This window comes from Engystomops pustulosus, chromosome 8, assembly GCF_040894005.1.
Source record: "Engystomops pustulosus chromosome 8, aEngPut4.maternal, whole genome shotgun sequence".
Taxonomy (NCBI): Eukaryota; Metazoa; Chordata; class Amphibia; order Anura; family Leptodactylidae; genus Engystomops; species Engystomops pustulosus.
This window is the reverse complement of record NC_092418.1, coordinates 60,071,450-60,087,759: the sequence shown is the minus strand read 5'-3', so window position 1 is coordinate 60,087,759 and position 16,310 is coordinate 60,071,450. Positions and strand designations below refer to the sequence as shown.

At 41.1% G+C, this 16,310-nt stretch overlaps 1 protein-coding gene across 1 annotated transcript in view; it reads right to left on the bottom strand.

The window, feature by feature from the left end:
- COL5A2 (collagen type V alpha 2 chain) overlaps positions 1-16,310 on the bottom strand; it is a 241,758-nt gene that overhangs the window by 124,837 nt on the left and 100,611 nt on the right. Inside the window, exons 2-3 of the mRNA XM_072120968.1 lie at positions 4,834-5,052; positions 2,355-2,368 (exon numbers count right to left, since the gene is read on the bottom strand). Of these exons, the coding sequence (XP_071977069.1) occupies positions 2,355-2,368; positions 4,834-5,052 (233 nt within the window). The remainder of the gene's footprint in view (positions 1-2,354; positions 2,369-4,833; positions 5,053-16,310) is intronic.

The window sequence follows — 16,310 nt, the reverse complement described above, 5'->3', positions numbered from 1 at the left end:
AACCACATTGTGTACTTAGGAGCTAACAACAAAAGCTGAGTATGACAAGGAGACCCCATGGGGGATATACATAGAATTTAGATGATATTGCATTACTTTTTCCTCCACTATATGTGTGTAGCTGCACATCAGTGTTCCCCTAATATATAGCTAGCAGCCCATGCCACCTAATATTTAGCCAGCAGCCCATGCCCCCTAGTACATAGACAGCTGCCCCTTCCTGAGCTATGCCCAACCTATAAAAAAAACTCAAGTGGCGGCTGACATGGTATGTGTGACAGCAGCACACAGGGATGTGGAGTTGGGTCATCTCAAGAATGTTCTTTATTCGGTTTCTAACATCATGAGCTCTCTCTACTTGAAGTTTAATCTTTCAAAGACTGAATCTCGTGTCTTTCCACCATCAAGCAAACCCTGACATTTACATTTTTAAGGGAGGTATCACAATAACTACAGTAGGCCGCTGTGTTTGGATTGTGCTGCAATCAAACCTTTCTTTTGAGCCTTACATGCAATCACTTGCATGCACCTGCTGCTTGCACCTCAAAAACATTAATAGAATCTGTCCTTCCTTGACCATGGTAACCTCTAAAACCAGACTGATTCACTCTAATCTTTATTCCCTAATTTGAACTTCCCACTCATGTCTCCGGGACTTCTCTTGAGCTGCATCTATTCTCTGGAATGCACTACCTTGAAGTAGCAGGCTAATACCAACCTACCAAACTTGTGCACTAAAAACCCATCTTTTTGAGGCAGGTGGATCACATTCCCTAATTGTCACCCAAAGTACAACACAAATTGTAATATAAACAATAGTGATTATAGAAGACCTTTCACAAATGTCACATGAGCAGGAGCAGTAGCTGTACAAAGCTGTGGTAATCAAGGCTATCAACCATACTTCTTGTAAAATGATTGCATAAAAATATAGTGATGCATAAAACAAACACTTTGAGGTTTTTAAGGCAGCAAGTGCAATATACACAAACTAAAAAAAAGTCACTTAGTATTTCCCTGCACAAGGTACTTCATTCTTATTCTAAGCTTTTTATAATCAGTGTTTTATATTTTACAGGGAACTTGTCAGATCTCCAGACATATAGGGCAGATATATTAATTGTGTCGGCACCAGTTTTTTGTTCTGTTTTGAATATAGAAAAGTGACTTTGTTGGTCTTACATGTATTTATTATGTCCGTGCGACACAATTGTGTTGCAGTTGCTTTTTTTTTAAATGCACTTGCATTTAAGTACTGTGCACTTATAGTGGTGTGGTAGTGTGTGTTGATAGTTTGCATCACATTTTTTACTGATATGTAACACAATTCAGTTGCCACAACAAAACGACAAGTGCACAAAGGAAAAATAGGTGCAACTGTGTGCACATCCTGAAAACGACCTGATTAATAAATGGCATGCAACACTATTAAATCCTTCCCACCACAGACCTTTTTTGCTTTTACGTTTTAATTTTTCACTCCCCACTTTCAAAAATCTATAACTTTTTTATTTTTTCATGTACAGAGCTGCTTGATAGCTTGCTTTCTGCGTAACACATTGCACTACAAAATGGTGGTATTTAATATTCCATGTCATGTACTAAGAAGCAGGGAAAAAATTCCAAATGCAGTGAAATTGGTAAAAAAAATCGCATTTGAGCTGCTTTCTTGTGGGCTTGGATTTTACAGATTTCACCGCATGCCCCAAATGACATGTCTACTTTATTCTTTGGGTCGGTACGATTACGGGGATACCAAATTTGTATAAGTTTATTTTTTCATAAATTTACAAAAATTAAAACCTTCTGTACAAAAAAAAATATATATTTTGCCATCTTCTGGCGCTAATAACTTTTTTTTATTAACTTCTGGCGGCGATCAGCGGGTTAACAATATGCAGCAAAAACTTACCGGCTATGGAGATGGCTCAGCCTGTGAGCCCTCTCCATGCACCCGCACTACTTGTAGAAAGCAAGTGGAAGGAAAACTAATGTATAGTGCACCAGTTTTAATATATTTGAGCCATTTTATTACCCACTAAATGAAAACTCTGAAGTATAAGTAAATTGCCAAAAGGGTGTTAACTTTTGGGGGTGTCCTTACACTGTCACTATTTAATGAGTGGCAATAACACTAATATATCATTTTATTTATACTTTTCTAAAAATATATACAAGAATGGGACAAGGAAGATATATAATAAAAGTTGCTGAAGCACTATTATTACAAGGTGTTCACTGAAACAGGCATTGCAGGAAAGCCAATCTCTGATTTATTAAATTAAATTGAGAAATTCTATGAAATCAGAATACAGTAGTATTATATAACAGCAAATTATATAGTTTTAACTTACCTTTATTCCTCTACCTGCAGATATAAAAGAAAAAAAAATAGTAATTATAATATACATGGCATACATAGACTAGAAACATCAAATCAGATGCATTTCTTAATATGACATTTTAAGGGAATCTATCAGCAGCCTTCATCATTTAAAACTGCAGACAGTATAAAGTGGCAAACCTGGGGAGCTATGTAGTAGCTTCTCCAAATGCAGTGGAAGTATGTCCGAACACTTATGTGCCCTTAGCTCTCAGGTTTAAGCCCCTTATTACTAAGGGGGAACCTGTTCACTTTTACTAAGAGTAAACCCTGTGCTCTTTTGCTAAGATGGAAATATGTGCTCTATTACTGAGAGGGGACCCTGTGCTCAATTGCAAAGGGGGAACACAGTGCTTTTTTAACTAAGGTAGTGGGGAAAGTACTCTATTGCTAAGATGGGTACCTGTGCTCCATTCCTAAGGGAAAAACCTTAGCCTTTGGCTACATGCACATGATGTATGTCTGCCGTACCTTAGTACGGCAGGCATACATCGGCGCTGCGGAGAGGAGCAGGGGATGACCACTTATGGCCACTGACGCTAATACATCAAACAAGGAGTTAAAAAGCTAGAGCTCCCAATGTTTCCAATAAGTCTGTTTTCAGTGATCCTTTGATAAGTCTTCACTTCTATTCCACCAGTGGAAAGCTCTTTTTCCAACGAGATGTGGGTCACTATTCAGAACATCTTTGAGGTGCAATTTTTTCTTTTATATCCACCCAATATGGTAGAGAAAACTAGGAAGAATGTAGGCACCAAAATAGTGTAGTATGTTCATAAAATCTCCAAATTTATTCTAAAAGTTCTACTCACAAAAGTAAAAAAAAATGTGCATAAAATAGTATACAAACGGGACGCCAGCTCACTCGCTCGCCCGACCCTGGGTTTCGCCGTTGTCAGCTTCTTCCAGGGCGTGCTTCCCGGATGTCTGCTGCACTTCGGTTTGGTGGCTACTGTAGAAGCTCGTTCATAAGACCATAGCTTATGTGAAATGGTAAAACCATTTAAAGTGTAGCCGTCATTTCAAAAAACTTTTAATAATGTTGTAGGGCAGGTAATTTTAAGCCCTTTTGCAATTGGATTAGTTACCAGAATCTTACTCCTTTCTCTTGTATTCTGAAGACTTCCCCTAGATGGCAGTGACTGCTCAGATAGCTGTTGCTATGGACATCCCGTCTTCAGAAAGGAGCAGAGACTACGGAGCAGGAGACACTCCCCCATCTCTCACTGCAATCAGCTGATTACCTCATGTCTCACTGCTCCAGCAGTCATGTGCTGCCAGGAGCCCTCACTAATGTAGTAACCAAACACCTAAACTCTCATCTCTCCCTCAGCTTTCCCTACACCTGGAGCAGAATTATGTATTTTTTTGCTCAGAATGATGATTATACTTTAAGCTATACCTACTTTATGTAACTGGGGCATAGCCCATCCTAACAAAAGTTAATTAGTGGGATATGTGAAACCTAAAATTGTGCTATTAAAAACTAAATAGAGCTCATTCTCATCTGTCTCCAATGTCCCTTTGACAAATGGTGGCGCCCATCACTGCCTAGTCTGTTTGTATAAATAGTCCAGCAGTGACATCCCGACCACTGCCACAGCATTAGTTTCAGGCTGTAGGAGTCCCACGGTGGTGGTCAGGATGGTCCTGCTGGCCTCTGAATACAAACAGACATAATCAGTGATGGGCAATGACATGGGTTAACGGTAAAGAGAACAAAAGACAGTCCATGGGGGCTGCTCCTAAACAAACTAATGTGGAGTGAGAAATTCCATGAAACTGCAGGAAGGCCATAAACAGCTAGGTTGATTTGTATTCATGAAAACAACTTGTATTTGGATAATTATTGATTGTCTTGAAAATAATGAATGGAATCAATGAAAGGATTTTTTCTTTAAAGAGTAGTCTGGTTATGTAAAATATTTAATATATAGCTGGGGGGCTTTAAAAAATAAACTTGTAAACTTATAGTCACCACGCTCATCCAATTACTGTCTTTTTTTGAAAATAATCTTCACAATTATTTCACAATAAAAATGCTGTGCAGGGTAAGGGAGGTATACAAAGTAGTCCAAAAGTGATGATCAATTAGCACAATCAGCGTTATAAGAGCTGATTGTCAGAGCGATTGTCGCTTTTGCACTATTTTGTATGCCTCCTTTACCCTGCACAGCGTTTTTTATTGTGAAATAAAGACTATTTAAAAAGAAAGACAATGATTGGATGAGCATGGTGACTATAAGTTTACAAGTTTATTTTTTAAAGACCCCCAGCTATATATTAAATATTTTATATAACCAGACTACTCTTTAAAGAAAAAATCCTTAAAGAAGACCAGTGTATAAAGTGTGCTCATTGTTAAACATCAATTCAAACAAATATACACAGAAACAAAAAAATGTTATTAGAACTCTTGTCATCAGTCATTTAAATGGGAGTTTTTATACCTGCGCTATTTGTGCGACCACCAGATGAACCTCTGCAGACTGCACAGCATTCTCCAGGAGGGATCTCAGGATTTTCACAACCCACATCTGGACATGGAACTTCATCACACAAGATGGCACCACCATCACATACACAGATTTGACATGGAGTTGGCTTCCAGACATCTTGATTCATGTATATTTTATCACCTTGTTTACAGACAATACCTTCCACTTCCCCTGTAAATACAGAAGTAGAATTTTTTTTTCACATATAAAAGATTAGTAAACACCAAGCGCAGATTGATGTTAATTGTGATATATTACTGTTATGCATATATTTGTATGTATTTGAAGACTTGCATATCACGAAATGGGAAAATACAAAGGATTCTTCATCCGAATATTTAGCATGCAGAAGCTACCAATTGGGTTACAGTGTACTGCAGATACTCTTAGAGCATTGTATTAAATCATTACATTGCATGTTGTAAAACTGACAGCGGAATTCTATCTCTAGTCGGAGAGTGATATATACAATACATTTGGTTAAAAGTTGATTCATTTAGACAATTCAGCTAACGCTCAGAAGCTTTCTACTGGTGAAGACTGGGAACCAGGGGCGTAACCAGCAGAGGCAGGGCCCCACTTACCCCATTCAGAATTCTGAATTGGGCCCCAATTACCCCTTAAAAAATATACATATTGTTTACTCACACATGTGTGCTACAATCACACTTAGAATATACTCACACCATATACATACAGCATATAGACAAATATATACAGTACCATATATATCCATGTAACATGTACACATACGTACAGCATATACACATGACATATACACACATACATTCAATATCATATACAAATACAGGCAGTCCCCTACTTAAGGACACCCGACTTACAGACAACCCCTAGTTAATGACGGACCCCTCTGCCCACTGTGACCTTTGTTAAAGCTCTCTGAATGCTTTGCTATAGTCCCAGGCTGCAATGATCAGCTGTAAGATGTCTGTAATGAAGCTTTACTGATAATCCTTGGTCCCATTAAAGCGAAATATTTTGAAAATCCAATGGTCACTGGGACAAAAAAAATTTTTGTTTGGATCTACAATTACAAAATATATGGTTTCGACTTACATACAAATTCAACTTAAGTACGGCGGGAGTGAAGGGAGGTGCCAGATTATAAGGGCGATGTCAGATTAGAGAACTCCAATCAGGAGGACGCTGGCCCTTTAAGTCCTGAGAAATCGACAAGCATGCCCTAGCAGTGGGAGTGCGCGGCCTGGAGGGAAGGAGACGTGCAGCACGGGCACGGGTGTACCTGCGATCCGTACCAAGGATCGCGGGTATGGCCGTGACAGCCCCCCCTCTTTAGGGAGTCTCTTCTTCTTCAGCCTCTTCTTTTGCCTCCTCCAATTAATCTTGGTGATGGGTCACCTAAGGAGGAAAACAGAAACAGGACAAACCCCGATGGCAGGGAACAAGCTGAGGGTATCCTCCATATCCTCTGGAATGTTCTTTGGCCGAGAGAGGTACTCTGCTAACTTGCATAGACTCCTCTGCAAGCAGTAGGGCCAGAGGCTGAAGTGGCTCTTGGGAAGCCGGAGCAGCACTGGGAAGCTGTGGAGGCTGGAGCGGCTCTGGTATGCCGGAGACTCTGGAGAGGCTTCTGGGAAAGCGGGAAACTCTGGAGAGGCTTCTGGGAAAGTGGGAGACTCTGGAGAGGCTTCTGGGAAAGCGGGAGACTCTGGAGAGGCTTCTGGGAAAGCGGGAGACTCTGGAGAGGCTTCTGGGAAAGCGGGAGACTCTGGAGAGGCTTCTGGGAAAGCGGGAGACTCTGGAGAGGCTTCTGGCAAAGAGGGAGACTCTGGAAAGGCTTCTGGCAAAGAGGGAGACTCTGGAAAGGCTTCTGGCAAAGAGGGAGACTCTGGAGAGGCTTCTGGCAAAGCGGGAGACTCTGGAGAGGCTTCTGGCAAAGCGGGAGACTCTGGAGAGGCTTCTGGCAAAGCAGGAGGTTTTGGAGAGGCTTCTAGGAATGCCAGAGACTCTGGAGAGGCTTCTGGAAAAGTGGGAAACTCTGGAGAGGCTTCTGGGAAAGCGGGAGACTCTGGAGAGGCTTCTGGGAAAGCGGGAAACTCTGGAGAGGCTTCTGGCTAAGCAGGAGACTCTGGAGAGGCTTCTGGCAAAGCAGGAGACTCCGGAGAGGCTTCTGGGAATGCCAGAGACTCTGGAGAGGCTTCTGGGAAAGCCAGAGACTCTGTAGTGGTTCTTAGAAAGCCGGAGCAGCGCTGGAAAGCTGCGGGATTGGAGCTGGCGGTAAAAAATCAGTTGAGACTGCTGGGTGAAAACCTCTGCCAGCAACTGGTCTGAGTCATTAGAACATAGAACAGTCCTTGATTGGATCCATGGGCTTGGCGGGGTCCATGGCCATATCTTGCTGTCACACAGACAACAGAACTAAAAGTCTCTATAAGAAGAGTCCAGAGGGAGAAGTCTGTGGACCAGTGGACCCTCGCTGACAGCCAAGATAAAGAATATGCAGGAAACGAGCCTGGGATGACAGCAAGAACACTGAGAAACACTGGTAACGCTGGCACGGACTGGAGGCATCTGGGAACGCTGGAGACACACAGGAACACGGAGGCATCTGGGAATACTGGAGACAGGAGACACGGAGGCATCTGGGGATGCTGGAGACTAGAATGCTAGAATGCTGAAGATCCGGCGGGGAGTGATGGGAGGTGCCGGATTAATAGGGCAAGGCCGGATTAGCGAACTCCAATCAGGAGGAAGCTGGCCCTTTAAATCCAGAGAAGTAGGTGCACACGTGCGGCCTACACACCGGGATCGGAGCAGAGCCAGGAGCTCGGAGAGGTGAGTAGGGGCTGGGGGAACACCGCGCCACGTAGGAAAGTCTGGAAATGCTGGAAGACAGGAGTGTCTGGAAACGCTGATGGGCAATCACTTCAACAGAAACCACTGTGGGAAGCAAGGTGTGGAAACCTTGGAAGTTCCATTAGAATGCTGAAGATCCGGCGGGGAGTGATGGGAGGTGCCGGATTATAAGGGCGAGGCTCGATTAGCGAACTCTAATCAGGATCTGGCCCTTTAAGTCTAGAGAAGTAGGTGCACGTGTGCGGCCTACACGCCGGGATCGGAGCAGAGCCAGGAGCTCGGAGAGGTGAGTCAGGCTGGTGGAACACCGCACCATGTAGAAGGGCACCCGCGATCCGTACCAAGTATTGCGGGTATGACTGTGACAAGTACAAACTCAAGGAACCTATCTTGTATGTAACCCGGGGACTGCCTGTACAGGATATATACACCACACACACACACAGTATATTCACACCCAATACCCCAGATGACGGGGCCCCCTGACACTGTGGGTCCCATAGCAGCTGCTATGGCTGCTACCCCTGTACTAACACCCCTGCTAGGAACACATGCACACACCAATGTACAGTGATAGAATAATGGATGAGATTTATATTTTATCATATAATACATGCAGCATATCAATTAATGCTGCTTATTCCTGATGTGGTTAAAGATAAATGTAGATTACTATAAGTTTACCAGACAAACCACAGTTACCAGTATATGCCCCATAATATGCCACACACAAAATTAGTAATGTCATATTAAACTAATGGTGCTGCAATGCTTTAATCAATAACGCCATGATTAAGAGCGCAGTTGAACTTGAATTACATAGATAATATGATATCACATGTACCCTGTACCTGAATATGTTTTATGGATTGATTGGAATTTCTCAAATAAAGTCTGAAGACAAAACTTATCAAATAACTACAGTGTGTTGGTGCTGGATCAATCTGTTATTTTACTCTGGTTCAAGGAGGGATCAACAGCACACAATGTGACAGAAACTGCCCCCAAAATACTGGTTAGCTGGACTTTTTTTGCAAAATATTTGTGTGGCTTTACTCAATAACAATTCATGCCTCCCAACCATCTTGGATCCGTGCATGAGATAGCTACAGGACTCCGACTGTATATGTCCCCATACTTCTAGTATTATTAACAGATTATTATCACTGTATCACATGTACTAAAAAGTGCAAATCATTGAGCCCGTATAAACATTTGGAAAAAACACTTCATTTTTGTAACAGTGTTTTGATCCAAAGCAAAAGTTTATTCAAAAGAAATGAGAAATAAAAAGACATATTTCTATGATTCTGAAGCCACTATTGGGATAGGCTCAGCAATGAGCATAAAAAATAATGCAATGACTGTCAGCAGAGACTGACTTCATGAACCATTACCAGTATGTTGTCATCTTAACACCTTTGAAATCATGTGTCTTTCATGCCCCTGTGTTTTGGCATCATTCAAAATGGTTGTATAAAGTAACGGGCATAGAGCTCAGCACTTAAGCCAAGTTCTCCCAGTCTCAAAACTTCCCCTTCAATGGACCATTAAAGATACATGAACTGTAGGTTGTGAATCTACTTGACAACATATCAATCATGATTTATTAGGTCAATTTCTGATTACAAAAAATGCCAAACCAGTGCGCAATATGCTGAAATTCCAACCTTTTTGTAATTCCAGTGAAAGAGATTTCAGTTCTAACTAGTTCCACAGCAGTTAAAAAGGGCCAAAAAATAGCAAATTATATGGCCTATGCAGTATCCTTCACCGGGGCCTAGCCTGGTGGCCTAGAGGCAGCCGGGGCCCAGAATACCAGAGTGGATGGCTAGGGTGCACTATGGTCATGGTACCTGGTATGGAGACCGGAGGGCTGACCTTCAGCCTGACAGGTCTCCAGCAGGTGGTGTGTGCAAGAAATAAGGAGGGAGAGGCTGATGTAATGGATTTTCCCTGGGGAAACCCCTTTAAGTGTCTGTAGGATGAGTCCCTGGTGATGGATGTGGAAGCCCGTGGTGGGAAGCAGCCATATCCAGGGATCAGATGGAGGCAACGTTGTGCAAATCAACTTACAGTTCTTTATTGAAGTTCAAACAGTGGGCAACGGCCTTAATATTAGCAAACTTCTTCTGGAAGGAGATAGCTGCTCAGATCTGATTCCTCAGGATAATGGGCTCACAGCCTGTCAAGGTGGCTTCAGGCTGGAGGATGGCTGCTTCAGCAGCAAGGTTGAGGCAGATATTTGGTGATGGAGGTCTGCAGGCCTCATGGATGAGGAATGCTGTGCCTTGGCACTCTCTGGCCTCTCCCTGGAGACACCTCAGGGGAAAGAGAGACCAGAACCTTCCACACCCAAATTTTATCTAACCGAAGGGTGTGTCCAGCTCAGGTGGATCATCCAACCAGCTTACAACTTCCTTACAGCAATTACTAAGCATAACATTGGCTAACAACATTCACATTCTTAACTGTTGCCTTGCCAAGAAGTATCTCCAGCAGCAATTACACAATGCCCAAGTTCTAGAACAGTGGTTCTTAACCTTGTTCGAGGTACCTAACCCACCAGTTTCATTTGCACATTTACTGAACCCTTCTTTAGTGATAAATCAAATATGTGTGTATCTGGACTTCCGTGGCAGAGGCTCCACCGAACCACTGAAACCGACTACTAGGGTTCGATAGAACCCCGCTTGAGAACCACTGTTCTAGAACCTTCCTAGAGAGGTGATCAGTCTCCCTAACAGCTCCTGACCTGGAGAGGGTGCTATTCGCAACTACACACCTGCCTATGCATTGACAGGGGTGTTGCACCTATATGCAAAAAAAATGCCACAAAAAGCACAATACGTCGACCACAGTGTATGAAACCTCCTTAAACATGGAGATTAATTTAAATTACGTGAGTGTGAATTTTTTGCTACTTCCTGTGGAAGTAATTCATGTCATTGGAACATTCTGCTACAGGAACATCTGGCCTAAGAGTAAACATTCTCAATAAAACCTAACCAAGCTTTTGTGAGAAACCAAATATCACAGCTGAAAAATCTAGCCTGGAAAGCATTCACCCACCCCCACACACATCCTTTGTATGCATGACTTATTGCTTTACATATTACCAGAATCATAGCTTTCCTTCCAGATGTCTAGCATATGATTCCCAGCCCCCTACCCCCCCAGTGAAGATGCTGTTAGATTTGTCATGCTAAGATTGACACAGCTGTATGTAGGAGTCCTCTAAAGACTTGTCTTCTGACTGCTTCAAAACTTTTATGTGATCTGAACATAGCGGGCTTTAATCAGGATTACGGTATTTCTTTATATTTATCACAAATTGTTCCAGTTAAGCACCAACAAGAAACCAAGTGGCTATCTGTATTCGGGTAGTAAATTCTTAGGGCTTCAGTGGGGGATTTAAAGTACCAACAGCCCTTCATCTTCATTATTGCATTATCCACACCTTAGAGTGAGAAAACTATTTTCCTAAAACAATTATAGTATAATATATCATCTGAATGTATATATCACATGATGTATGTACTGCACTTTATTATTAAAGTAATTTGTTGTTGATAGCAATGGCAACAGAGAAAGAATACAGTATAAGATCCGTGTCCCTCTTCAAATCAGGAAAGAAGACATAATTCAATAATGTTATTATAAAGGGGAGCATATGCAAACTATTATTGAAGAGTTTCCATAAAAGTTTTCTTAAGGAGATGGACATTTGTATTACATTATTTATTTGCTTATTAAGAACAGAACAAACAACTTTACTCCATTTTAAGCATTGTCACAGTAGAAGAATGAATTGTGTTTAATTTTCATCAGTTCTCCACTAGGTGGCAGTATTATGCTATAAGCTGTACAGCACTTTTTTCCACAATGTAATTTTGGTGACTAACACCCAGTCTGCTTTATATTATTCATGTCTTTTGACTTTGTTCCAAGAAACTGACATAAAACTTGGCTTTGCAGTAGAATTTTCCTTCACATGTGGCCAATCAATGTTCGAGAAGGGAGGAGACGATGAAGAATTGCTGACCCTATAACTTAGTTTTCTTAAACATTAACTGTAACATATCCAGATGTATTTTTTTTCTTCATAAAAGTATACATGCACATCATTTTTATTATCTCGTAGTCCTACATATGATTGCACATGAAAAATTCTTATGTAACCTGTATGTCTTTTCTTTAAATTTTATTTAGTTTTTTATTTATAAAGCGTGCACAGATTACTCGGTGCTACAAAGAGATTGCCAAATCAGTCCTTGTTCCCATGGGGCTCACAATCTAATAAACCTAACAGTATGTTTTTGGAGTGTGGGAAGACCCGGATGAAACCCACGCAAACACGTAGAGAACATACAAACTCTAAGTAATAAGAAACTACATGCAAATATATTAAAAGGCTTCTTATAAAATTGGTAGAGTGTATAGTATGATTTGAGAAAAAGACAGGGGCGTACTGTGATGCACACAGCGAGTCACATAAACAAAAGTACCAACAAAAGGTACCAAGTAATTGCAAAATAAATTACATGGGGATTAAAAAAACCTCACACAATATTGGACGATCGTGTAACTACAGCCTCCATGCTACTAATACATCTAATCCCATAACCCACCTTAAATATATAAACATTACACTGCTATGGCTACCTTACCCATGTTACATGACAACACTACCAGGCACCCCGGCAATCATTTCACAGATTGTGCTTCCTCAGGCGTTATCACAGAACAGGGATAATAGACAAAGTAATTTTACAGTGCAGGAATAATAAATTAATTGATATGACAGTACAGGAATAATACACACAGGGACGTCATACCACAGACGTTAGCCTATTAATCACACCACAACGATAATGTACATGATGTTTTAAGAATATCTGAATAATGAAATGAAATGCTTCTTGGTCATTGATAAAGCATGAGTAGTAACAAATAAATTTGCTTGCCAAAATGTTTAATATATAGAAAAGGAAAATACTGATGCAGCATATACTGAAAATAGATTTCATATGGCCAGTGGAAAGAAAACAACAATTACTTTGCCTTTAAATCAGTAAGTGTGCAAGAATGAGAAAATTGAGAATGAGGCAACATTACAAAGAGCTTTACCAGAACAACAGTAAATGAACAGTCATTAAGGACTATCAGGATTTCTAAGTTCATTCATGTCTGAAAGAAAAGAATTGCTACAAGCATGCTTGGCTGTACTAAGCTTTGTGTGCTTAGGACTACTGATAAGACTTGGAATTTGGCAAACATCCAGACTGAAATATCTACCCCAAGGCCACAGTGGGATCATCCAGCAGCCACTATCTCAGTACAGGAGTTAACAGCGATGAGATGTCAATCTTAATTCTTTGTAACCGGGGTGTAATATGCAGTACATTGCCAAAATATTTATTACATATCCAAGCATTTAAATTCATCCATGCGTAAAGCTATAAATCTCAAATCTAGAGTTTCAATGTATAATCTGAGGTTTTTAATTATATACCATTTAATATAAAGTGGGTAAGATTTATTTAGACACAGAAACTTCCAGTCTTCTTTTTCTTTTTATGGTTACAGATTAGCTGTTAATACTACAGTAGGGGTGCACAATCTTTTTTCGGCCAAAGGGACGCATTGTCATACCGCTACCCTTCAGGGGACCTCACTATTAACCAAAGGCCTAGATGTGCCAAAAACCATAGTACAGAGTAAATACCCCTTAGAAACCACTACTCCATAATAGTGCATTTGTATAATAAGTAACATACACCTCAGAGCACATTACAATACAGTGCACAAACAAGACAATATTAATGATGGTGGAAATTGTCTGAACCCATGAAGCAGGTAATTGTGAATAACTGGCTGCATGTAGGGGCTCTTGTCCATCCCAGTACTGTGCCCTCCCAGCAGCCAAACAGTTATTCATATTTATTATCTGCTGCACAGGGTTGATTCTAGCCTTTTTTTACTGCCTGAGGTGAAAAGAATAACTACTATAATGCTGTCCCCTATGTACAAGAATATAACTACTATAATACTGCCCTTATGTACAAGAATATAACAACTATAATACTGTCCCCTATGTACAAGAATATAACTGCTGTAATACTGTTCCATATGTACAAGAATATGACTATTATAATATTGCCCCACATGTACAAGAATATGACTATTATAATACTGCCCCACATGTACAAGAATATGACTATTATAATACTGCCCCACGTGTACAAGAATATGACTATTATAATACTGCCCCATATGTACAAGAATATAACTACAATCCTGACTCCCATGTGCATGAATATAACTACTATAATACTGCCCTCTATATAAAATAGTATAACTACCATAATGTTGCCCCCTATGTACAAGAAAATAACTAATATAAAACTGCCTCCTATGTACAAGAATATAAGTACTATAATACTGCCCTTATGTACAAGAACATGACTACTATAATACTGTCCCCTATGTACAAAGATAAAACTACTATAATACTGCCCCCTATGAACAAGAATATGACTACTATAATGCTGTCCCCTATGTACAAGACTATATTACTATACAGCTGACCCATCTGTTCAAGAATGTAACTACTATAATACTTCCCCTATGTACTATTATAATACTGCCCCCATGTACAAGAATATAACTAATATAATCCTTCCTCCCATGTACATGAATATAACTACTAAAATACTACCCTCTACAGTATATAAAAGAATATAACTACTATAATACTACCCCTATGTAAAAGAAAATGGCTTTTATATGGCTTTTATTCTATGTACAAGAATATACCTACTACAATACTGCTCCCTATGTACAAGAATATGAGTACTATAATACTACTCCCTATGTACTGGAATATTACTACTTTAAAACTACCCTTCCCCCCTCTGCAGACAGCTAGTCCAACCTGGTCTGCTCTCTCTATCTCCTCACTCAGACAGGCCCCTCCTGCCCCCAGTTCTAGTTACCCCCTCCTGCCAACAGTTCTAGTTCCCCCCTCCACCAGTTCTAGTCCCCCCCTGCTGCCACCAGTTCTAGTTCCCTCTCCCTTCTAACACCAGTTCTAGTTCCCCCTCCTCCTGCCCCCAGTTCTAGTTCCCCCTCCCTCCTGCCCACAGTTCTAGTTCCCCTCTCCTCATTGTGAGCAGCCCTGTTCCACAGGAGGCTGTGTAGAAGAGAAGCCGGGTGGTCATGTGATGATGACATCATCACAGGTCCTTGAGCTACTCCTCTATACAGCAGGACAGGTCACGCAGCACTGTGTGCGAATTGCGGCAAAAACAGAATAAAATGGGGCAACACCTTGAGGGTTTGTGGGCCGCGGGTTGAGAAACGCTGATCTATAGCATGAGTGAGAAAGACAAATCTGTATCTCCACACACATGGAGTGTCTACAGCAGATACAAAAGGTTATATGGCTCCACACCATCTCCACACCAAGTGTGCAGTGCTTGACTGTGGTGTGGGCCGGCAGGGGGCTTCCTGCCACTAGCTTGAGCACTAGCTATAACTAATTCCTCTGCTGGGGATTGGGGATAACAGTTCCACCGCTGGATAAACTCCCCTCACATGATCCATAGGCATCATGATCTGGATGCCATTCACATTGTTTCCATAATCACACAATGCTACTTTGTGTCTATTGCAACTGTACTAAAATGTTGTGTGGAATTGGACCCGTTTGCTAGTCAGTTTCCACAGACCCAGTACAGTGCACTGGATGGAGGTGCTGTTGTCCTTTTATCTGTATGATGCAAAGACTCCAATCTAGCACACATGTTATTTTCCACCAACCAACCACATTTATCTGCGGGGGGCTTTAGGCACACTATAGAATCACTGCAGCTTAGCCATAGTGGAATTGCCAGTTACTTTCCCTCTAGTGGACGCAAAAATATAATATATAACTGTAAAGCCTCAGCATGGAGATAGTAAATAGCTGCAGAGTAACTACCAACCGTAGCTCATCTGCATTGTGTTACCAATTAAATTATAAGCTAATAATTTAATAAGGTAGGTTATGAACTGTGCTATCTAGAATTACCTTTTATTTAAAATCTCACCCATTTGCCTATTAAAATCTCCTCCAAAGGTGCATGAAAATGAGCAGAGAAGAGTCATATTTATGTGAGATGAGTCAAGTTTAGCAGCTACAGGGGGATCTTGAGATGGGGGCAGCAGGTTGTAATGAAACCCTGGATGGAAGGCTTGAAGGAGAAGGCAGAGTCAAAGATGACTCTAAGATGGCTGACTTTTGAGAACAGTGAGAGTTTGCAGTGGTAAGAGTTCCATTTGTCCAAGTTTTAGAAAATGGGAAGAGAAGGAGGATATGGCTGATAGACACTCTGTAATTCTGTCTAATAGAGAAGTGATGTTTGGGCCAGAAATATAGATCTGTGTGTTATCAGCATAGGAGTGGTAGAGAAAAGTGGGGTTTCCAGGACAGAAAGGGGGGCATGAGAGCGATAGACACTTATGTTGCGCCATATGCATCTACCATCAGGATGCAAGATTGTAAACCAAGCACACTGACATACTGGTGTGCTTGGTTTACAAACCAT